General features: G+C 43.5%; 1 protein-coding gene across 2 annotated transcripts in view; it reads right to left on the bottom strand.

Moving 5' to 3' along the window:
• Positions 1 to 2,864: 2,864 nt before the first annotated feature.
• The window catches only part of ECE2 (endothelin converting enzyme 2), a 141,258-nt gene continuing 118,090 nt past the window's right edge, over positions 2,865 to 26,032 (bottom strand). For both annotated transcript variants that reach the window (XM_073589236.1, XM_073589233.1), the window contains exons 16-19: positions 22,643 to 22,710; positions 16,430 to 16,620; positions 6,333 to 6,428; positions 2,865 to 6,251 (exon numbers count right to left, since the gene is read on the bottom strand). In XM_073589236.1, the coding sequence (XP_073445337.1) occupies positions 6,075 to 6,251; positions 6,333 to 6,428; positions 16,430 to 16,620; positions 22,643 to 22,710 (532 nt within the window). In that variant the 3' untranslated portion in view covers positions 2,865 to 6,074. The remainder of the gene's footprint in view (positions 6,252 to 6,332; positions 6,429 to 16,429; positions 16,621 to 22,642; positions 22,711 to 26,032) is intronic.

Genomic DNA, 26,032 nt, shown 5'->3' with positions numbered 1-26,032 from the left:
AAAGTGTACATATTTAAGGGCAAATATGACGCAAGAGAGGTTGGTTGGGTTGGCAACAATTTCGATAGAATCTGAAGTTGCTAAACAAATTAATCTCGGTGACTTAGTGTCATCCTTTTCAAAAAAAAAGGCAAGGAAACAAAAATTTTAATTACCTATGGTCGTTTTTGTTTTGTGTTATTGATTACTTTGTATATATTTGTCCTATACAACTTCTCAGAAGATTAAAGAGTTAGGAGAGAGTTAATTAATCATTGTTGCTGTGGTTTATTTTGCTCCTAAATTTATATCCCAAGTTTTCATCTACTGCCAATAGTAGGGGCGCAACAAAATAGTTTTGCCTAGGGCGCCGTAATCTCTCGGGCCGGCCCTGCTTACTTTATAGCTAGCTGCACAAGCAGTCTGTCACAGAAAGCTACATTGTAAGCGTTCTTACTCTATAGTTGCCAGTACAAGCAGTCTATCACAGTAGACATTACTTTATAGCTAGCTGCACAAGCAGTCTGTCACAGAAAGCTACATTGTAAGCGTTCTTACTCTATAGTTGCCAGTACAAGCAGTCTATCACAGTAGACATTACTTTATAGCTAGCTGCACAAGCAGTCTGTCACAAAAAGCTACATTGTAAGCGTTCTTACTCTATAGTTGCCAGTACAAGCAGTCTATCACAGTAGACATTACTTTATAGCTACCTTCACAAGCAGTCTGTCACAGAAAGCTACATTGTAAGCGTTCTTACTCTATAGTTACCAGTACAAGCAGTCTATCACAGTAGACATTACTTTATAGCTACCTTCACAAGCAGTCTGTCACAGAAAGCTACATTGTAAGCGTTCTTACTCTATAGTTACCAGTACAAGCAGTCTATCACAGTAGACATTACTTTATAGCTACCTTCACAAGCAGTCTGTCACAGAAAGCTACATTGTAAGCGTTCTTACTCTATAGTTACCAGTACAAGCAGTCTATCACAGTAGACATTACTTTATAGCTACCTTCACAAGCAGTCTGTCACAGAAAGCTACATTGTAAGCGTTCTTACTCTATAGTTGCCAGTACAAGCAGTCTATCACAGTAGACATTACTTTATAGCTACCTTCACAAGCAGTCTGTCACAGAAAGCTACATTGTAAGCGTTCTTACTCTATAGTTGCCAGTACAAGCAGTCTATCACAGTAGACATTACTTTATAGCTAGCTGCACAAGCAGTCTGTCACAGAAAGCTACATTGTAAGCGTTCTTACTCTATAGTTGCCAGTACAAGCAGTCTATCACAGTAGACATTACTTTATAGCTACCTTCACAAGCAGTCTGTCACAAAAAGCTACATTGTAAGCGTTCTTACTCTATAGTTGCCAGTACAAGCAGTCTATCACAGTAGACATTACTTTATAGCTACCTTCACAAGCAGTCTGTCACAGAAAGCTACATTGTAAGCGTTCTTACTCTATAGTTGCCAGTACAAGCAGTCTATCACAGTAGACATTACTTTATAGCTAGCTGCACAAGCAGTCTGTCACAGAAAGCTACATTGTAAGCGTTCTTACTCTATAGTTGCCAGTACAAGCAGTCTATCACAGTAGACATTACTTTATAGCTACCTTCACAAGCAGTCTGTCACAAAAAGCTACATTGTAAGCGTTCTTACTCTATAGTTGCCAGTACAAGCAGTCTATCACAGTAGACATTACTTTATAGCTACCTTCACAAGCAGTCTGTCACAGAAAGCTACATTGTAAGCGTTCTTACTCTATAGTTGCCAGTACAAGCAGTCTATCACAGTAGACATTACTTTATAGCTAGCTGCACAAGCAGTCTGTCACAGAAAGCTACATTGTAAGCGTTCTTACTCTATAGTTGCCAGTACAAGCAGTCTATCACAGTAGACATTACTTTATAGCTAGCTGCACAAGCAGTCTGTCACAAAAAGCTACATTGTAAGCGTTCTTACTCTATAGTTGCCAGTACAAGCAGTCTATCACAGTAGACATTACTTTATAGCTACCTTCACAAGCAGTCTGTCACAGAAAGCTACATTGTAAGCGTTCTTACTCTATAGTTGCCAGTACAAGCAGTCTATCACAGTAGACATTACTTTATAGCTACCTTCACAAGCAGTCTGTCACAGAAAGCTACATTGTAAGCGTTCTTACTCTATAGTTACCAGTACAAGCAGTCTATCACAGTAGACATTACTTTATAGCTACCTTCACAAGCAGTCTGTCACAGAAAGCTACATTGTAAGCGTTCTTACTCTATAGTTACCAGTACAAGCAGTCTATCACAGTAGACATTACTTTATAGCTACCTTCACAAGCAGTCTGTCACAGAAAGCTACATTGTAAGCGTTCTTACTCTATAGTTGCCAGTACAAGCAGTCTATCACAGTAGACATTACTTTATAGCTACCTTCACAAGCAGTCTGTCACAGAAAGCTACATTGTAAGCGTTCTTACTCTATAGTTGCCAGTACAAGCAGTCTATCACAGTAGACATTACTTTATAGCTAGCTGCACAAGCAGTCTGTCACAGAAAGCTACATTGTAAGCGTTCTTACTCTATAGTTGCCAGTACAAGCAGTCTATCACAGTAGACATTACTTTATAGCTACCTTCACAAGCAGTCTGTCACAGAAAGCTACATTGTAAGCGTTCTTACTCTATAGTTACCAGTACAAGCAGTCTATCACAGTAGACATTACTTTATAGCTACCTTCACAAGCAGTCTGTCACAGAAAGCTACATTGTAAGCGTTCTTACTCTATAGTTACCAGTACAAGCAGTCTATCACAGTAGACATTACTTTATAGCTACCTTCACAAGCAGTCTGTCACAGAAAGCTACATTGTAAACGTTCTTACTCTATAGTTGCCAGTACAAGCAGTCTATCACAGTAGACATTACTTTATAGCTAGCTGCACAAGCAGTCTGTCACAAAAAGCTACATTGTAAGCGTTCTTACTCTATAGTTGCCAGTACAAGCAGTCTATCACAGTAGACATTACTTTATAGCTACCTTCACAAGCAGTCTGTCACAGAAAGCTACATTACAAGCGTTCTTACTATGTACTGTAGTTACGGGCCTAAGCAGTCTATCACAGAACGCTACATTGTAATCATTGCTGACTTTATGGGTACAGTCTGTCACAGAATGCTTTTGGTTGAGGCTTCCTCTTCTATGGCAAGAACTGAACAACTAACAGGTAACGCTCCCTCTCTAAGAAGACTTCCTTCAGTAGCTGCAGTGTATGTTACACAGCTTTGTGCCTCAGCAAATGCAAAACAGAAAAATTATACACCTCAGATATTCCAGACCTTCTCTACAGAAATGATGAGGAGCGTTCATAACAATCAAATAATACGTTGTGAACAGAATGCTCCCCCTGCTCTCCAAAAAGAGGCACTGCAGCAGCTGAAGTACTGTATGTGTTATATTGGTTAATCTGCACTTGTCCAGTATCTTTGTAATTTGTTATGATCGTGAAAACTCCTTGGCTATTTTTTTCTTAGGGTATGTGCACTTTTTTCAGGCACTAAAAAGAACAAACGTATGCATTGCAATGAAAATATGACTTGCTGTGATATGTTCAGTCTATTTGAACTTAGTTTAAAGAAGGGCTCCCACTAACATTTTTATTGTTTAATCATGTGTATGTGGATGTAATGTAGTGTGACTGCGTTACTATGCAGTACTCCGCTACCGCTGTTCTCTCCGGTGTCCAGCGCCGGTCTTCGACTCTTCTAAATGATGTCACCTCTCTGCGTGACACGGAAGTGACTTATACACAGTAAGCCTATGGAGCGTCAGAACAAGGCTCCATAGACTTTCATTGTAACAGCGACTTCCATCTCACGCTTAGAGCATAAAATGAGCACGGCAGGTCTCATTTGCAGTGAGAAAACCAGAAAAACGTCCATGGACACCGGACAGGGCAGCGGTAGGTGAGTACTGTATATTATCACACTCACACTACATTACATGTCCACATACACATTAAAGCAATACAAACCGCATCAGGCTTTAAAAGCAATGACGCACCTAAAAGAATTGGCTGGTCCATTCTTCTGGTGGCTTCTGCTTGGAAACCTCTCACTATTAATACATCATTTAAAAATAACTGGTGGCAAAGCTACTTCATTCCTGAAGCATCAGGGATGTCGGCATCTAAAAGGTCTCATGTGCACATAACCTTACAATTTACTGTAAAGGTACAAGCTTTACTTTATAATGTATTACATTCAATTTACATTAAAATGAATATTTATTTGTGGTAAAGGTTCATCATTGCAAAGCTGAAGGCAAGGCAGGACTAAAAGCTATGAAAAAGTCGACATACTAAAGTGGACCATACACATGTATGTGGAGATGAGGAGATGAGCAGCAACTGAGGTGCCACTTGCTGCCAAAGAAACAATGGATCAGATATATAAATTCTACCCTGTTGATCCAAGTTTTCCCTGACAGCAGTCTATGTTGGACTGTCTGTAAGCTCTCATTAAATTGATGTTGATTAAACTGAAATTGATGGAATCTGCTGACATAAATTTATTGTCTACAAGTATATACTGTATAAAGCTAGATGGTTTATCATCATCTGATTAAAGATTGCTAAGCTAAAGGTACTGTCACACTTAGCGATGTACCAGCGATCCCGACCAGAGATATGACGCGGTCAGGATCGCTGGTACATCGCTAAGTGGTCGCTAGTGAGCTGCCACACAGGCAGATCTCACCAGCGACATCGCTGGGGACGGGGATCGCTACTTACCTGTCACACCAGGCGATCCTGCGTCCTCCCGCCCGGCTCCACGCGTCGCTCGTCCTCACAGCAGGAAGCGCCACAGGAAGCTGACGACGAGAAACCGTCCTGAACGTTCTCGCGCGATCAGCGATAACCAGCGGGGGAGCCGGTCGTAGGTAAGTATCACACACAGAGATATCGCTAGCAATATCGCTATAACGTCACTAGTTATAGCGATATTGCTAGCGATATCTCTTAGTGTGACAGGCCCTTTAGGGTGCATTTACACTGGTCAAACGCGGCTGTTTAAACGACTGCCGATCAACTAAGGGTACCGTTACACTTAGCGATGCACCAGCGATCCCGACAACGATATGGATCGCTGGTGCATCGCTAAGTGGTCGCTAGTGAGCTGCCACACAGGCAGATCTCACCAGCGACATCGCAGGGGTCGGGGATCTCTACCCTCCTGTCAGACGTGGCGATCCTGACGTCCTCCCGCCCGCTCGTCGGCGCCACAGGAAGCCCAGCAGGAAGCGCCCGACGAGAAATGGTCCAGGACCTTCTCGCACGATCAGCGATAACCAGCAGGGGAGCCGGTCGGAGGTAAGTATCACACATAGCAATATCGCTAGCAATATCGCTGCTACGTCACAAAACCAGTGACGTTACAGCGATATTGCTAGCGATATTGCTATGTGTAGCGGGTGCTTAAGTGTAAGCTGATCTGCAGATGATTACTAGCCTGTTTAGACAAGCCAACCACACTTCCAATGCGCACAGAATGACAGTTGATACAATCATTGTGTGCACAGTGAACATCAATGTTCTCGGCAGCACATGTCCTGATTATTAAAGACGATGTGCTGCTGAAAACAATGGTTTTAAACAAACCTAAAAATCCTTTCACCCAATGAAAGAGTGTTTTGCGCCGTTGTCAGGTGATTGGCGACCTGTTTAAACAGGCCAATAATCGGGAATGAGCGTTTCCCTATTATTGGCCAGTGTAGATGTAGACTAACGGCACATCATTTCCATCTTACAGCAGTTTGGGGTGTAATCTAGGTTGTTTCTGTTATCCTACTGACAACTAGGGTATTTTTCCCTGGCTATTAAGTGCTGCTTCGATCTTTGGCAGTGCTGTGTTACTTTTATGTCCTACATTATCACAATACTGTACAGACAAGCTAATTACATGTACTCTTGCAGATACATTAATTTACTGTCAATCTCACAGCACACATACTATTTGCCTTCACATTCACACGCTCTCACACTTCACCATTCCACACACCTCTCACAGATTGCCAAAGCTGTTTACACATCCACCCTTTTACCACACATCACAGTATTTTCCTGGGTTCATCAGGGTCCCTTTGGGACAATTGAAATGTTCAGCAAAGTCCCTTGAATTTGACAGGGTCCCAATAACTCTAAATTTGGCTGGGCTATGAGGATCTGTAACTAGCCCTTCATGGCTGCTCTCAGGGGTCCGCACAGAACACCAAACCTACAAGAGACAATAAAATACATTAGTTTCAATAAAATGTCAGCAAAAAAGACTTGCCAGGGCTATCAGTGTGGACATCACCTGTGCAAATCCCACAAAGAAAAGCTGATGGTTGGTCAGTCTCACTGCAGGCAATCGCTTTTCTTCACCATGTTTCTGTAACCAGGATTTGTAGGCCTGAAAGAAAAGAAATTTGCAAATGTAAAGCCAAACTTGAGGTTATGGACTACTTTATATACAAAGTCTCCACAAGTGTACAAACCCCACCCTGCATTTTTTTAATATTTTTTATGCATCAAATCATGGTTGATTTATTTATTTATTTTTAATCTATGTAATACAGCTCTGGCAAAAATTAAAAGACCGCTGCAAAATGTTCAGTTTGTCTCATTTTTCTCTTTATACTGTAGATGTATTTTTCAGTAAAATGTAAATTGCTCTTTTATTCTATAAACTACTGACAACATGTCTTCGAATTTCCAAGCACTAAATTTTGTATTTATTTTCAGAAAATGAGAAATGGTCAAAATAACAAAAAATGCAGTGCTTGCAGACCTCAAATAATGCTAAGAAAACAAGTTCATAATCATTTAGAAACAACAATACTAATGTTTTAACTCAGGAAGAGTTCAGAAATCAATATTTTGTGGAATACCCATGATTTTTAATCACAGCTTTCATGCATCTTGGCATGCTTTCCACCAGTCTTTTCACACTGTTTTTGGGTGACCTTATGCCACTCCTGGTACAAAAATGTAAGCAGTTCTTCTTTGTTTGATGGCTTGTGACTATCCATTTTCCTCTTGATTACATTCCAGAGGTTTTCAATGGGGTTTAGGTCTGGAGATTGGGCTGGCCATATCAGGGATTTGATGTGGTGGTCCTTCATCCACACATTGATTGACCTAGATGTGTCGCATGGCGCATTATCCTGCTGGAAAAAAAAACAGCTTGTACGCCTCTCCAGGTCTCCATCCAACAATTAGATGACCAGGTCTTGAGCAAAGCTGAAAAATAGATTCATCAGAGAAGATTACCTTACTCCAGTCCTCTATGGTCCAATCCTTATGGTCTTTGGCAAACTTCAGCCTGGCTCTCCTTTGCTTCTGTCACGTCGCAGCCAGACTCAGGGCCTGCTGTTCCGGCGTCGGCCACTAGGAGGCGCCGGACGTCACTGCCAGACTCAGGGCCTGCAGTTCCGGTCTCGGCCACTCGGGGGCGCCGGACCGTCACGTCGCCGTCGGACTCAGGGCCTGCTGTTCCGGCGTCGGCCACTAGGAGGCGCCGGACGTCACTGCCAGACTCAGGGCCTGCAGTTCCGGTCTCGGCCACTCGGGGGCGCCGGACCATCACGTCGCCGTCGGACTCAGGGACGGCTATTCCTGCCTCAGCCACTGGGAGGCGCCGTGGTTCGCTCCAGGGTGAGGGTGGTGGCAGAGAGGGGGCTCCTGCACAGGCATCTGGTGGGCGCAGGCTCCGCCCCTCTGTCAGTCATGTAGTGCTTAATGCATGTCCATCTGGCCTGGTCCGGGGGCGGTCCTGGTTACATCATCGGGCCGGGAACCTGTGAGGGAGGACCTGACCCCTCAAATACCTGGGGACTGGTCTTGCAAGCCGCCGGATATATTCTTGGTTCCCCTGCGTGTTACTGTGTGAATTGCTATAGTGTATACGCTGACCTCAGCCTGGATTCTTGACCATTCTATTGCCTGCCGTTTTTGTACCTCCGCCTCTCTTCCGACTTTTTGACGCTGACCTTTGCTTGGATTCCTGACTCTCCTTCTGTCTGCTGATTCTGTACCTCGCTGCCCTCCTGGTTTTACTGACCCTGGCCTGGACTTTTGACTCTCCTTCTGCCTGCTGATTTCGTGCCTCTGCGGCGCCCTGGTCTCAGACTCCTGCATCCTGACCTTGATTACGGGTTTTAGTTTTGACCCCTTGGTGGCCGTCCTGCTCTGGTCCACTGCTAATCTAGACAGCTACCTCCTGGGCCTTGCTACAATTCCAGATCCCTGTATAGGGGTTAAGGGTCTCGGGGTTACTCGGGGTGCTGTCCCCACTGCAGCCCAGATTCGCAGACGGCCGTCACATTATATCCGGCCCAAAAAAGAACTGCTTTTTGTGTATATTTCCATCATATATAAAAGCAGTCTCCTGATTTTTTTTTTCCCTGAGCTGATTACCTGGCCTACACCTGCTCCAGTGCACAGTCTGAAGGAATACTCCCATCTTCCTATACCATCATGCTGCAGCCTGGAGGCTTCAAGGGAAATGCTGAGCGTCAGAAATCCACATTCCTGGGACGTCTGCCTCTGGGCAGCTCTGGTCGTGCTGTCCCAGAGGCTCAGGTATTGCCCGCAAATGCGGCTAAACTTTTGTTACCCGTTTCTCTCTTATTTTCAAAGAAATCTTTGTGTGTGAAGGCCTATGTGGATTGTGGTTCCGCAGGCAACTTCATAGATTTTTTGCTTGCAAGGAAACTTGGTGTACCTCTTTTAAGGCTTAATGCCCCTATTCAAACCACGGCGATTAATGGTACATCCATTATCCAGGGTGGAGTGGAATTTGTTACTACAGAGATTGTTATGTCAGTGGGGGCATTACACACAGAACATATGTCATTTTTTGTTATTTCCAATTTATCACATGCAGTTGTGTTAGGTATGCCATGGTTGCGCCAGCATAATCCTATTATTGACTGGCACCAAGGGGATATCGTGCGCTGGAGTCCACAATGTCAGAATCACTGTATGTCGCTGTCAGTGAACCAAATTAAAATTAAAACACCCTTTATACCATACGCATTAAGGGACTATGAGGACGTCTTTTCCATAGTGGAGTCTGAGAAATTACCGCCTCATAGAGAGTATGACTGTCCTATAGACTTGGTTCCAAGTGCTCGTCTCGCTAAGGGGAGAATATTTAACCTCTCTGGTCCTGAGCGTGTAGCCATGAAGGACTACATAGCGGACAGCTTGCAAAAAGGTTTTATTAGACCCTCCACTTCACCTGTAGGGGCTGGGTTTTTCTTTGTAGAAAAAAAAGATGGTGGACTCAGACCGTGTATTGATTATCGGGAGCTGAACGCGATTACTGTGAAAAATCAGTATCCGCTTCCACTCATCCCTGATCTGTTTAATCAGCTACTAGGAGCCCGATGGTTCACTAAGCTTGATCTCCGGGGGGCTTACAATCTGGTTCGCATAAGAAATGGGGATGAGTGGAAAACAGCCTTTAACACACCTCTTGGTCATTTTGAGTACCTTGTGATGCCGTTTGGGTTGAGTAACGCACCCGCCGTGTTCCAACACTTTGTGAATGATATATTCAGGGATATTTGTGGGGTATATGTAGTGGTTTATTTGGATGACATCCTGATTTACTCCGCTGATGTTCTTACACACGTGCAACATGTCCGTTCTGTACTCCAGAGACTTAGAGAACATTCTCTATACGCCAAGTTGGAGAAATGTGTTTTTATGGCTGAGGAGGTACAATTTTTGGGGTACATGATTTCTGCTAAGGGGTTTCGCATGGATCCTGCCAAGATCCGACCCATTAGAGAATGGGTACAACCTAAAACTCTAAAAGCACTGCAGCGATTCTTGGGATTTACTAATTACTACCGTAAATTCATCAAAGGCTTCTCTGAGATCGCCAAACCGCTCACGGATCTGACCCGGAAGGGGGCTGACGTGGTTAATTGGAAGCCAGAGGCACTTCAGGCATTTTCTGTTTTAAAGGAGTGTTTTTCTGCCAACCCAATATTAATTCAGCCTGATCTAGATCGCCCCTTTGTGGTAGAGGTTGATGCCTCTGAGGTTGGGGTAGGGGCAGTGCTTTCCCAAGGCACTGCCTCTCTCACTCAACTCCACCCATGTGCCTTCTTTTCCCGAAAATTCTCCCCTACTGAGAAAAACTATGATATAGGGAATCGGGAATTGTTGGCCATAAAGTGGGCCTTCGAAGAATGGCGCCACTTTCTCGAAGGTGCTAAACACAAGGTTACCGTGATCACAGATCACAAGAACCTGACCTACTTGGAGTCAGCTAAAAGACTGAATCCTAGGCAGGCCAGGTGGGCCTTATTTTTCTCAAGGTTTAACTTTGTGATCACGTTTCGTCCAGGGACGAAAAATGTAAGGGCTGATGCCCTCTCTCGAAGTTTCTGCCCCTCACAGGCTGAGGACTCGGAACCAGTCCCAATACTGGCCAATGGGATCGTCGTGTCGGCCGTCTCTCTGGACCTTCTGGAGGAGATCCGTAGATCCTCAGAACAAGTCCCGGACACGACGCCCCCCCAGAAATTGTTCGTTCCGGCCCCGTTGCGTCTACAAGTTATGAAAGAGTCGCATGACTCTGTCCTGGCAGGCCATCCTGGTGTTAATAATACAGCCAGACTAGTGACCAGGAATTTTTGGTGGCCGACGGTGGTTAAGGACTGCAAGGATTACGTACTGGCTTGCGAAACTTGTGCTCGTGCTAAGTCCCCCCATAATCGGCCTGCCGGCTGGCTCCAGTCCTTGCCTGCCCCAGAGAGTCCATGGACCCACATCTCCATGGACTTCATTACTGACCTGCCACCCTCAGAAGGGAAGACATGTATCTGGGTGGTGGTAGACAGGTTCAGTAAGCAGTGCCATTTTGTTCCCCTGTCTGGACTACCTACTGCAGAAACGCTGAGTAAATTGTTCGTTATTCATGTAATACGACTGCATGGCGCCCCGGTGAATATCGTGTCCGACCGAGGAACCCAGTTCGTTTCTAAATTCTGGAGGGCGTTCTGCAAACGCATTGGCGTTGAATTATCCTTCTCCTCCGCTTACCACCCTGAGACCAATGGTCAAACTGAGCGCACTAACCAGGGCCTAGAGCAGTATCTCCGCTGTTATGTTTCGGAACATCAATCTGATTGGGTGGAACATCTCCCGTTAGCCGAATTCGCCCTAAATAACCAATACCAAGAATCCATCAAAACCACCCCGTTCTTCTGTAATCTTGGTTTACACCCACGTTTTGGTTCATTTTCGGCTAAGATGTCGGACCTCCCGGGGGTAGAGAAATCCATACATCACTTAAGGACCATCTGGTCAGAGGTGAACTCAAACTTGAAAGGCTCCCAAGTCAGACAGGCTTCGGCGGCAAATAAACGGCGGTCCAAGGGGCCGCACCTGGGAGTTGGGGACAAAGTTTGGCTGTCTACCAAGAACATTAAACTTAAGGTACCGTCTGCCAAACTGGGCCCCAGATTTATTGGTCCCTATGAGATTTTGGAGGTAATTAACCCGGTAGCCTTTCGCTTAAAGCTCCCTCAGTCCTTCAAAATACCCAACGTTTTCCACAAATCCCTCCTAAAAACGTACCGCTCCCCAATTCAACCTGTCCAGTCCCCTCCTCCTCCAGTTTTGGTCAAGGGTACCTTGGAGTACGAAGTCCAAGGTATCCTTGATTCCCGTTTAGTGAGAGGGTCCGTGCAATACTTAGTGCATTGGAAGGGCTACGGCCCAGAGGAGAGGTCCTGGGTCTCCGCTGGTGACATCCATGCCAAGGGGTTAATTAGAAGATTTCACCTCCTTCACCCTGACAAACCGGGTTTTGAGGGTCCGGAGGCCCCTCTTAGAAGGGGGGGTACTGTCACGTCGCAGCCAGACTCAGGGCCTGCTGTTCCGGCGTCGGCCACTAGGAGGCGCCGGACGTCACTGCCAGACTCAGGGCCTGCAGTTCCGGTCTCGGCCACTCGGGGGCGCCGGACCGTCACGTCGCCGTCGGACTCAGGGCCTGCTGTTCCGGCGTCGGCCACTAGGAGGCGCCGGACGTCACTGCCAGACTCAGGGCCTGCAGTTCCGGTCTCGGACACTCGGGGGCGCCGGACCATCACGTCGCCGTCGGACTCAGGGACGGCTATTCCTGCCTCAGCCACTGGGAGGCGCCGTGGTTCGCTCCAGGGTGAGGGTGGTGGCAGAGAGGGGGCTCCTGCACAGGCATCTGGTGGGCGCAGGCTCCGCCCCTCTGTCAGTCATGTAGTGCTTAATGCATGTCCATCTGGCCTGGTCCGGGGGCGGTCCTGGTTACATCATCGGGCCGGGAACCTGTGAGGGAGGACCTGACCCCTCAAATACCTGGGGACTGGTCTTGCAAGCCGCCGGATATATTCTTGGTTCCCCTGCGTGTTACTGTGTGAATTGCTATAGTGTATACTCTGACCTCAGCCTGGATTCTTGACCATTCTATTGCCTGCCGTTTTTGTACCTCCGCCTCTCTTCCGACTTTTTGACGCTGACCTTTGCTTGGATTCCTGACTCTCCTTCTGTCTGCTGATTCTGTACCTCGCTGCCCTCCTGGTTGTACTGACCCTGGCCTGGACTTTTGACTCTCCTTCTGCCTGCTGATTTCGTGCCTCTGCGGCGCCCTGGTCTCAGACTCCTGCATCCTGACCTTGATTACGGGTTTTAGTTTTGACCCCTTGGTGGCCGTCCTGCTCTGGTCCACTGCTAATCTAGACAGCTACCTCCTGGGCCTTGCTACAATTCCAGATCCCTGTATAGGGGTTAAGGGTCTCGGGGTTACTCGGGGTGCTGTCCCCACTGCAGCCCAGATTCGCAGACGGCCGTCACAGCTTCTCATTGATGAAACTATTTTTTTAAGCTTTATGTGGCTTGAGTCCTGCCTCTAGGAGCCTGTTACGAACTGTTCTTGCCATGCACTTCACCCCAGCTGCCATTTGCCATTCCTTTTGTAGGTCACTTGATGTCATCCTGTGGTTGCTGAGTGGCATTCGAATAAGATGTCGGTCATCCCGGTCAGTGGAGAGTCATTTTCGCCCTCTGCCGGTCTGTAGCTTTGTTGTCCCCAATGTCTGCTGCTTGACCTTGTTGTAATGGATTTCTCTCTTAGAAATGTTAAGAATGGAGGCAACATGATGCTCACTGTATCCCTCTGCTGGTAAAGCCAGAATTGAGCCCTTCTTTTCCTCACTCAAGACTTTTCTTTTCAACTCCTTTGACATGGCTAAAAGTTATTTTTTTCATTCCTATTACTTTTGGGATATTATTTGCACTTATTTTGCCATCCAGCTTGTCCTATTGCAAGAGGATTGTGAAAACCACAGCAGGGTTTTTATACTTTCCTTCGTTAAATAAGATTTGGTTCAGGTGATCACCTAATCGGAAGCACATTGAGTAGAATGAGGTGTACTCTGGTTGGAATTCAACTGACACTGGAATGGAATGGCTGTCAGACATGTAAAGAAGCTGAAGTGGTCTCTTAATTTTTGCCAGAACTGTATATTTTCCTTACCTTCATTATACACCTAACTGCTGAAGGCATAACTAGCCACTCCATTGAAATCAGAACTGTAAACAGGTTTCACAGTACAAACTGTACACATTATTAAATAGATCTATTAAACCTGAAGAGGCTAATGAACTTGCTTTAAAAATAGATTATACAGCTATAGTGAATTTTCAACATTTTACTGCCTGATATTAAAATGAGCATCTTATGAGTAAGGGCCCCGTCACACATAGCGACTCACCAGCGATCCCGACAACGATATCAACTTGTCAGGATCACGGGTGAGTCGCTACATAATCGCTGGTGAGCTGTCAAACAGGCAGCTTCACCAGTGATCAGCACCAGCGACGCCAAGCACGTTAGTTACCAGCGTGCTGATGCAGGGAGCTGGTAACTAAGGTACACATCGGGTTTCTAAGCACCGCACAGTGCTTAGAAACCCTGCGTTTACCTTAGTTACCAGGGCACTGATCGCTGGTCTCCCGCCTGTCACACGCAGTGATGCGTGCTGGCCAGCGGGAGACCAGCGATCAAAAAAATGTCCTGGCTATTCCAGGACGATCAGCGATAACCGGCAGGGGGGCCAGTCGCTGGTCAGTGTCACACACAGCGATCTCGCTGGTGAGATCGCTGTTAAGTCACAAAACTTGTGTGACGGGGGCTTTAAGCTCTACCCGGGAAAATAAACAGGTAAATCAAATATCAAGATTATACAGTCATTCTATCATGGATTTTCAAGGTAACTACAAGAGCCTCATCAAGAGAAACGAGAAACTGGGTCTGAGCTGAAAAAGTAAATTAATGTGTATGCAAAATGTAAATGCAACAGTTAGGACTGTCCCACAAGGGTTGCCTTGACGTGGCGGGATGGCTTGTACATTCTTTTGATCAAAATTATGTTTACTAAATACCCTTATTATTATTACTACCTTCATGCAATTTTTGCAATATATTTTTTTACTTTTTTATTCCAGGATATTTGTTTTGTGTTTTGCTTTTGGTTTTCTCTGTGTAAAGGTCATGTGTTTATATGCATTTACATTTTGCATACACATTAACTTACTTTTTCATCTCAGACCCAGTTTCTCATTTGTTTCATTGTGCATTCTGTGCATATAAGGGTGTGACCGCCCTGTTTCTGAGTTGGAAAATCCATCCTGTCTGGCCTATACTATTACTGGTGGTTCAGTCCCTCAGTCCTGGTTCACATTCACATCACTTGACAAGTGGAAAGGTTTTAAATACAAGAGTTAGGACTGTCCCACAAGGGTTGCCTTGACGTGGCGGGATGGCTTCTACATTATTTTGATCAAAATTATGTTAACTATGTTAATTTTAGGTTATTTTGTGGTTTGTTTTTGGGTTTCCAACTCTAAGATATGAGATCTATTTAGTAAAATATATAGTGCAAGATTTAATTTAAGTCAGTATTTATTTGTTTCATTTTTTTTTTTTTTTAAATCAATGTGTAACCTTTTGGAAAGTCTTTGCCAAAATTGTATAGAAGAACAGCTATGTAAAGATTTTCTATGATTCAAAGAGCACAATTAATAAATAATAATTTTATTTATATAGCGGAAACATATTCTGCAGCACTTTATAATTAAGCTGGGACAAGTACAGCCAATAAAGGCATTAACATTTTTTAAACAGGTAATAGGTGCATTGAGCCTTTGATTTTAAGCAAATGCCTTTTTTAGCCCCAGAATTATCTTCAGTTTTCCTTCATGTACCAGTAACAGGCACAAAAGAGAAGTTAATAAGCACCTAGCATTTCAGAATAAACTGTCATATATTGCGAATTACACTAATTCTGGCCATTATATGACTTGTATATAACTTGTATATGACTTGTATCCTGCATTTTCAGCAATTTGAATTATTGGCTGCAGAGCTGTTGCTGTAAGATCGGCACTACAGCCTGTAACAGAAGCCCGAAGAGGATGAGTAAAGGTTAGTTTGTTTTTTAGACACAAACTGCAGCAGGGGGACAGAGATTTTCTGAAACCATGCAAACTCCTTAGAGGGTATGTGCAGGTTTTGCCCCTAATAGATCTGAAAAAAACAATGCAAAAGCTCCCCATATATCTGCCCATGTCTCATTTTATACCGCATCTATTAATCGCTTCAAGATTCGGAAACCTGAAGCGGGTAAAGAAGTGACCTGTTCATTCTTCGGGAGTATTCTGCTAGGAAACCACCTGCTTTCTATACTTGAAACTATAGAGAAAAAGACACCAGTGGCAGAACCACCACAATAATGTCTAAAAGGATGCTGGTGAAGCCACTTAAGGAGTGTGACCATCATTAAGCTCCTTCGGCCTAAAAAACTTGTCTGAATGATGCCATGTGCACATACCCTGAGACTGTCTACTCGACGTTTGCACTGTCTAATTAGATAGTATTGATAAATCTTCCCCATTAAGTATATACAAAGTATGAATAGGAAACCACATAGTCATAAATAATAAGATTAGGGATTTTAAAAACTGCACATCAAGTTTGAAAACCATATGCTTTTTTAAAATGTGGTTTTATCATGAATTTCATAGTAAACTTTTGCATGTTTGACAACAAACTGGCATGTGTAATACTACCGTAAGAGGATTCAACATTAAAGAGCTTAGAGCTGATGTTATTCAATACAGATAAAACATGAAAAATGATGGTGATATAATTCAGTTACAGTATGATGGGACTATTTAACCATGGTATAGATGTATTATTTAATCTGTGCATGGCAGCATTTTTCAATCACTATGTGGAGGTATTACTTGGTCATTCTATAGCAGTATTTCTTGGGACTTTGCTGTCACAAATGGCAAAATAGTTACACTTAGCCCAGTACTTCACGTAGCACAAATAGTTAACATTCTGGCACTTACATGGTATGCCGCCTTTAATCCGCCATTGTCAGCTATATTCTCCCCAAGTGTTTGGCGTCCATTGACCTTCTCTCCATTCACATTGTAAGTATTATATTGACTAACCATGCACTCAGTACGATTTTTAAATGCCTCCAGAGATGAGTTTTGCCACCAAGGACGTAAGTTACCTTCCTCATCATATTCCCGTCCTGTCATTATAATTGAACAGAGATATGTAAGTGCACAAAAATTGCCCATGTAATCTGTTGATCCATATAAATAAGGTAGGAACAAGGGCGGGTAAATGGAAAATGTAATTATTTAAAAATGATCAGCAAAGAATGCAAATTTTCATCAGTTAGATTACCATATGGTCTGTACACTTGGAGTATCCATGCAGTGAAACTAAACCTATAACTTTACTTTTTAATCAAGTTGTTGCAACACCTTTAGCCTTTCAGTTCATAATGCACACAAGAGAGAGATAGCAAAGATTTATAACAGTAGGAGAGGCTCTTTATTTTCCAGCAAAGACCCAATAATCATTCAGTGGGAATTACTGATAATTGAGGATATTTTCAAGTTGCCGAGTTACAGAGATGTTCTTTAGGTTGACTATTAAATAACATATATTACTATATCCTTAGTCTATTTCTTATCTATATTGAAAGCTGCCCATTGACAAAATAAAGCCTTGCAATTGTGCATGTTGCAACACAATAAGCAGTTACAGAGGATCGGTTACTAAATTTCACAATATAAACTGCAACCATCATTTATAGATTATTTGGACTTACTTTAAAAAGCCATGTTAGAATGGATTTTTATTCTCTTTTAACCTCTTCCCAGTGTGTGACATACGTGCGGTAGTATGGAGTTAGTTAAGGAGCCCAGGCTACAACATACCTGGCCAGTTGTGTTATACACCTGAGCACTGATTGCTGACCATTGAATCGAATGTTCAATGGTGTGCAATTTCTGAATGTGACATTTAAGGAACACAATCCTGGGGGTGCGCCGCTTTGGACGCCCATGACCTGCCCGGGAAGGCAATTTGAATGGGACAATGTACTGTCTAAGGCTAGTTTCACACTTGCTTTTTTTTGCAGCGCGTTTTTCCCGCAAAAAAACGCATTGAAAAAACGCATACAAAAGCATACAACTGCTGCGTTTTTTTCAAGCATTTTTATGAGCATGCATGAAAAAAACGCAGCGTTTTTATGCGTTTGTATGCGTTTTTAGTGCGTTTTTACCGCGTTTGCGTTTTTTTCCAACATTAGGTGGCCCCTCACACTAACCCAAACCATGACTTTACTAACCCTGACCCTGACCCTAACCCTAACCCTGACCCTGACCCTAACCCTAACCCTGACCCTAACCCTGACCCTAACCCTTAACCAAATCATACTTAACCCTAACCCAAACCCTAAACCCTAACTAACCCTAACCCTAACCCTGACCCTAACCCTAACCCTGACCCTAACCCTGACCCTAACCCTTAACAAAACCATACTTAACCCTGACCCTAACCCTAACCCTGACCATAACCCTGACCCTGACCCTAACCCTAACCCTGACCCTAACCCTTAACCAAACCATACTTAACCCTAATCCTGACCCTAACCCTGACCCTAACCCTTAACAAAACCATACTTAACCCTAACCCTGACCATAACCCTGACCCTAACCCTAACCCTAACCCTGACCCTAACCCTTAACCAAACCATACTTAACCCTAATCCTGACCCTAACCCTGACCCTAACCCTTAACAAAACCATACGTAACCCTAACCCTAACCCTGACCCTAACCCTAACCCTGACCCTAACCCTTAACCAAACCATACTTAACCCTAATCCTGACCCTAACCCTGACCCTAACCCTTAACCAAACCATACTTAACCCTAACCCTGACCCAAACCCCAACCCCAACCCTAACCCTGACCCTGACCCTAACCCTAACCCTAAACCCCCTTAACTAACCCTAACTCTAACCCAAACCCCTAAATTCCATGGTTAAAAAAAAACAACGCATATGCAAAAAAACGCATACATGAGCATGCCAGTGCGCACATATGCGCATCCATAGGCTATAATGGCCATTTTTAGCGCAAAACGTGCGCATATGTGCGCATGCGCTTTTTTGCAGGGCCAAAAAATGCAACATGCTGCGTCTGGAAAATACAAACGCACACCCCAAAAAAACGCAGCGCATGAAAATCGCATACATGCGCTTACAAGCGCGCAGGTATGCGCACCCATGTTAAATATAGGGGAAAAAACGCATGCGCACATATGCGTTTTTTTCCAGCGCTAAAAAACGCAAATGTGAAACCAGCCTAAGGGACCCTGACTTTAGCTATATACTGCAAGGAATGGTTTTCTTAGTTCCTATTGGAATGTGCACATTGTAGATTCAGATTGAAGGGAACAAAACCACAAAAGACGACATATGGAAACAAGGAGTAAAGAATCAAGTTTGAAAAAACATCCCCTTTTATTCTGATGACAGCTTTACACCACTTTGGCATTCCAAAGACATCAATACTTTAAAGGGCCCGTTACACACAGCGATCTCGCTGGCGAGATCGCTGATTTTGTGGCACATCAGCGATCTCTCCAGCGAGATCGCTGTGTGTGACATCCAGCAGCGATCGGCCCCCCTGCCGGGTATCACTGATTGTGCTGGACCGTCCTGGGCCATTTTTTCATCGCTGGTCTCCCGCTGGCCAGCGCGCATCGCTGCGTGTGGCAGCGGGAGCCAGCGATGAGCAACCAATGTAAACATCGGGTTTCTAAGGGCTACGGGGCCCTTAGAAACCCGATGTTTACCCTAGATACCAGCGTACACTGCAGGCAGGGCGGGAGGTGGAGGCAGAGCGGCGCACAGACCGGAGTAGCTCTGCTATCTGCTACTCCAGTCTATCAGACCGGAGTAGCAGATAGCAGAGCTACGCCGGTGTGTCTGTGCGCCGCTCTGCCTCCACCTTCCGCCCTGCCTGCAGGGCACCCTGGTATCTAGGGTAAACATCGGGTTTCTAAGGGCCCCGCAGCCCTTAGAAACCCGATGTTTACGCTGGTAACCAGCGTGCTCGCTGGTCCTGATCGCTGGAGGGGCTGTCTATGTGACAGGTCACCAGCGATCAGCTAACAATGTCCCAGCGATCCCATCCACGTCGGATCGTGGGTGGGATCGCTGGGACATCGTTATGTGTAATGGTACCCTAAGACATGAAGGGCATTCAATCTGGAAAATTGCTAGAACCTTTGAGGTATCTTCAAGTGTAAATAGTAATACAAAAACTTTGGCACTCATATGATGAATTTATTAACCAATAATCAAATGAAATGAGGCAAAACACCACCACATAACAAAAATGAAAAAATGACCCTGGTGTAGACAGATATATTCCTGCAACGTTTCGGCGTTAGTTGCCTTTCTCAAGTAAAATCTGTGTGGAAGAGGGTCTTTCACTGTGGCACTAGATGTTCTATTCAACCTGCAGGGTGCGCAGCATGTGGGCAAAAAGACGCGCTCCAGGTGCCTGTGAGGAACAAGGCATGGGAGCTAATGGACGCACTCCAGGTATCTTCAAATGTAGTCATGAAAGCCATCAATCCCTATGCTGAAACTGGCTCCTATGAGGATTATCTCAAGATAGGAAGACCAAGTATTACCTTTACTGCGGATGATAAGTTTATCAGAGATAACAGTCTCAAAAAAATCTAATTGAGAGCACTTCAGATAACAGTCCTCATAAATGATGCATCAAGTAGCAGACACATCTTCACATGAATTATCTAGAGGTGAGTGGCATTTATAGGCTTTTATGGTCGAATTGCTGTAAAAAAAAAGCCACTACTGACGACTGCAAACAAGAGGAGACTTGTCTGGAGACTTGTTTGGTCCAAGTAACATAAGGACTGGACATTATGTAAGTAGAAATCTGTGATAAGTCAAAATTTGAGATTTTTGGTACCAACCACAATATCTATGTATGATGCAGAAAAGGTGAGCAGATGTTCCTACCTGTGTAGTGCCCACTGTGAAGCATGAAGGGGGAGGTGAGATTGTGTACGGGTGCTTTGCTGATGACACTGTTGGTGATTTATTCCAAATTCAAGGCACTCTTACCCATCATTGGTACAACAGAATTCTGCAACGACATGCCATCCCATCTGGTTTTCTCTAAGTGTGACCATCATTTGTGTTGCAACAGGATAATGCCCCAAAACACACCTCCATATTATGCAAGGGCAATGAGACCAAAAGAGTGAGAGATGGAGTGCAGCGTCGTGAGAGGTTATTGCCTCCACAATCATTTGACTCAACCCAATTGAGATGGTTAGACCACCGGGTGAAGGCAAAGCAGCCAACAACACATATGCAAACTCCTTTAATACTGTTGGAAGCACTTCAAGGTGACTACCTTATAAAGCTGCTTGGGAGAATGCTAAGAGGTTATATATCTTTTATAAGAGTGCAAGGTTTTTTTTTTTTCTTTTTTTAGAAATCTAATGTTTAACACATGTTTGTTTCACACGTTACTTTACTCCTTTGTTTCCATATGTGTACCTTTGTGGGGTTTTTTTTGTAATAACTGACAGTCTGCGCTCCTGATCTAGATATCTCACCCTGGTAATATCCACTTTCATTTGCAATAAGCACTGGAGGCAGATTCTCAGGGAGATCGGTGTCCGGACTTTAGCTCTTTAAAGTTATTTACATGTGAAAAAAATGTGGATTTCTCTAAAATAAGCCATTGAATTGCAGATATAAAGGTATCATTTTATTCAACTTTCTATGCCCTATATGCCCATATAGGCGTCTTATAATGGTGAATCCTACTGAGAGATTCCATTTAAGTTTAGCAAGAAAGTGAAAGAGCTTACGACAAATCCAAGTATATTCAGTATCCGCTCACCCAACCTGACTGATAGCGGAGAGACACTGAGTGCTGTCAATCAGGTAAGATGGGCGGAGATTGAGATTAGCCCATAAATACAGTAATACAGTAGACTCATGAGTTCTGGTAGTTTCTAGCTGCTTTTCAACTTTCACAAATCATATGTGGATGTAAGACAATTTAGACATTGACGTAAGCAAGGGTTAGAGTGATCAGCCTGTGGAATACACTACAACAAGAGATAGTAATAACAGATATTACATCAGCTTATAAAAAAGTGGCGGATGCTTTTCTCAATAAATGGTACTGACAGTTCTAAATAGGCTAGAGACCACTAATGCCAGTAATGTATACTTGATGAAGAAAGGTTGAACATGATGGAGTTAGAGTACATCTTTTTTCAACAAATGCAACAATATAACAGATTACACAGCCATTTTGACATGGGTTTTTAAAGTAAGTACACCATGGGTGTGGTGTAAAGTAAGCTAATCAGTGATAAGTTTAGTAGTGCAAAGAAGAGATGATCGAACCTAAAAAGATTAGAATTTGGCAAATCACACAGATTTTAGAGGGGAATTTGATTTGCAGGTAAATAATTTAATACAAATTGAATATTCCTTATTATACTCTAGGTCTCTTATTCTAAACGTAAAGTGTAAAAAAATGTAATACTTACCTCACTGCTCAACTATCCCATCATCTGGTCCTCTGCGTCTCTTCTTTTCACCTTCCCATCATGTGCATCCTCTTTGTCCTTCACTCCATTGTGTGTCTTCAGTCTCCAACTAGGTCTCTGAAGTCACTATGATGACTAGGCCTCAGTCATCATGTTGTAATTTCATGACTTTGTCAAGGTGTGTCAGGATGGAACAGTGACATGTGAGGTCTAGTCAGTAATGAAAGACTCGATATGGAGTGAAGCAGCCGGAGAGGATGCCCCTGACTGGCAAGGTGAAAAGTAAAGGTGCAGATGACCAGACGGCGGGACAGGTGAGCCATAAGGTCAATTTTATTTATTTTATTTTTAACTGTTTGCTTGGCCCTTTACAATTCAGTAAAATGTCTTTCACAGCTGTTAATAATTTTTGTTGCTTTCACCCAATGTGAGTTACAAAAAAAAAAATCAGTATTCTGGAGAATACAAATTTGTATAAAATTCTACAAGAATTAAATTCCACCTGATTAAAATTGCTTATCTCGAATGCTTACAGCTTGTATTGTAAAATAAGGAGACAAATTCACTTAAAAAACATTTTTATATTATTTAACCTAAGCTTTTCTTAGACATATAATGCTTTTGACCAATTATCTATGTAACAAACCTTGATCATCAAATGCATGCGTCAGTTCATGTCCCATCACTACTCCAATACCCCCGAAATTTAGAGCCCTGAAGAAGAAAGAAGAGAAAGAAAGTATGAGCAAGATCAGACATGCTATAGAAAAAAGGGAATCTTAACAAGAAAAGATTTTAAAAATTACTACAATGAGCACAGAATCCAAATACAAATAATGCTTATAAGAGCACAAGTACCATGTATCCCTACCATACTTATGTTACTGTATTCATTTTTTTCTTATTAATGTACACTCTGCATCCCATCTTGACTGAAAAAAAACAGAAATGTAGAAATTTTTGCAAATTTATTATAAAAAGAAAACCTGAAATATCACATGGTCATAAGTAGTCAGACCCTTTGATCAGTATTGAGTAGAAGCACCCTTTTGAGCTAGTACAACCATGAGTCTTCTTGGGAATGATGCAACAAGTTTTTCACCCCTGGATTTGGGGATCCCCTGCCATTCTTCCTTGCAGATCCTCTCCAGTTCCATCAGGTTGGATGGTGAACGTTGGTAGACAGCCATTTTCAGGTCTGTCCAGACATGCTCAATTGGGTTTAGGTCATGGCTCTGGCTGGGCCAGTCAAGAATGGTCACAGAGTTGTTCTGAAGCCACTCCTTTGTTATTTTAGCTGTGTGCTTAGGGTCATTGTCTTGTTGGAAGGTGAAACTTCGGCCAGGTCTGAGGTCCAGAGCACTCTGGAAGAGGTTTTCATTCAGGATATCTCTGGACTTGGCTGCCTTCATGTTTCCTTCAATTGCAACCAGTCGTCCTGTCCCTGCAGCTGAAAAACACCCCATAGCATGATGCTGCCACCGCCATGTTTCACTGTTGGGATTATATTAGGCAGGTGATGACCTGGTTTTCTCCACACATATCACTTAGAATTATCACCAAAAAGTTCTATCTTTGTCTCATCACACCAAAGAATCTTATTTCTCATAGCCTGGGAGTCCTTCATGTGTTTTTTAGCAAACTCTATGCAGGCTTTCATATGTCTTGCACTGAGGATAGGATTCCGTTGGGCAACTCTGCCATAAACGCCCGACTGGTGGAGGGCTGCAGTGATAGTTGACTTTGTGGAACTTTCTCCCATCTCCCTACTGCATCTGTGGAGCTCAGCCATAGTGATCTTGGGGTTCTTCTTTACTTCTCTCACCAAGGCTCTTCTCCCACGATTGCTCAGTTTGGCTGGACAGCCAATTCTAGGAAGACTTCTGGTGGTCCCAAACTTCTTTAATTTAAGGATTATGGAGGCCACTGTGCTCTTAGGAACCTTGAGTACTGCAGAAATTCTTTTGTAACCTTGTCCATATGTGTGCCTTGCCACTATTCTGTCTCTGAGCACCTTGACCAGTTCCTTTGATGTCATGATTCTCATTTGGTCTGACATGCACTGTGAGCTGTGAGGTCTTATATCGACAGGTGTGTGCCTTTACAGATCAAGTCCTATCAGTTTAATAAAACACAGCTGGACTCTAATGAAGGAGTAGAACATCTCAAGGAGGATCACAAGGAAATGGACAGAAAGTGACTTTAATATGTGAAAATAATTGATAATTAATTTTAGCTATAGGTGTCTTCTGCAAATTGTGTAATCCAATATCCATATTATTAGGCTGTCCTATATCAGTGTATAATCATAGGTAAATAAACATACAATGGTGTGTTACCTGATTATAACCATACCCAGATATAAGTAGTTATTTACCATTTGGTATTTTGACCCACTAAGGCTACTTTCACACTTGCGTTTTTTTGCGCTGCGCTACGTGCGCAGTGCAAACGCGCATAAAAACCGCATCATGCGATTTTAATGCATTTTCTTGTTTTTTGCGAATGGATTTTAAACACTGACGTGCGCATGACAATGCGCACGTCAGCACTCCCATAGACTTTAATGTGTTTTGGGGAGAATTCCGTGCGCATTGCGTGCACATGCGTTTTTTTAAGACAGGTCGGATGCACAAAAAATGCAACAGGTGCACACTACAAAAAAACGCATTTGCATACAAACGCGTACAAATGCATGACAATGGGCACCCATGTTAAATATAGGAAAAAAACCGCATGCGCATGTATGCGCAAAAACGCAGCGCAAAAAAACGCAAGTGTGAAACCAGCCTTATGTATGTAGACATGCTGTCTTGTAAATATACACTTTATTATTCTAACGAAACAGGGCTGAGAGATCTAACACTAGACAAAAATAAGTTTTTACATGTTGGCAATTACCTGTGTAATGTGTATTTTTTACGCTTTACAGTTGTGGCCAAAAGTATTGACACCCCTGCAATTCTGTCAGATAATACTCCGTTTCTTCCTGAATATGATTGCAAACACAAATCCTTTGGTATTATTATCTTCATTTAATTTGTCTTAAGTGAAAAAACACAAAAGAGAATGAAGCAAAAAGCAAAACATTGATAATTTCACACAAAACTCCAAAAATGAGCCAGACAAAAGTATTGGCACCCTCAGCCTAATACTTGGTTGCACAACCTTTAGCCAAAATAACTGCGACCAACCGCTTCCGGTAACCATCAATGAGTTTCTTACAATGCTCTGCTGGAATTTTAGACCATTCTTCTTTGGCAAACTGCTCCAGGTCCCTGACATTTGAAGGGTGCCTTCTCCAAACTGCCATTTGTATATCTCTCCACAGGTGTTCTATGGGATTCAGGTCTGGACTCATTGCTGGCCACCTTAGAAGTCTCCAGTGCTTTCTCTCAAACCATTTTCTAGTGCTTTTTGAAGTGTGTTTTGGGTCATTGTCCTGCTGGAAGACCCATGACCTCTGAGGGAGACCCAGCTTTCTCACACTGGGCCCTACATTATGCTGCAAAATTTGTTGGTAGTCTTCTGACTTCATAATGCCATGCACACGGTCAAGCAGTCCAGTGCCAGAGTCAGCAAAGCAACCCCAAAACATCAGGGAACCTCCGCCATGTTTGACTGTAGGGACCGTGTTCTTTTCTTTGAATGCCTCTTTTTTTCTCCTGTAAACTCTATGTTGATGCCTTTGCCCAAAAAGCTCTACTTTTGTCTCATCTGACCAGAGAACATTCTTCCAAAACGTTTTAGGCTTTTTCAAGTAAGTTTTGGCAAACTCCAGCCTGGCTTTTTTATGTCTTGGGGTAAGAAGTGGGGTCTTCCTGGGTCTCCTACCATACAGTCCCATTTCATTCAGACGCCGATGGATAGTACGGGTTGACACTGTTGTACCCTCAGACTGCAGGGCAGCTTGAACTTGTTTGGATGTTAGTCGAGGTTCTTTATCCAACATCCGCACAATCTTGCGTTGAAATCTCTTGTCAATTTTTCTTTTCCGTCCACATCTAGGGAGGTTAGCCACAGTGCCATGGGCTTT

This window comes from Dendrobates tinctorius, unplaced genomic scaffold (assembly GCF_039654945.1).
Source record: "Dendrobates tinctorius isolate UK_male_01 unplaced genomic scaffold, ASM3965494v1 ptg000107l, whole genome shotgun sequence".
NCBI lineage: Eukaryota > Metazoa > Chordata > Amphibia > Anura > Dendrobatidae > Dendrobates > Dendrobates tinctorius.
Note: the sequence above shows the minus strand (reverse complement) of the source record. Positions and strands in the feature narration are given on the sequence as shown.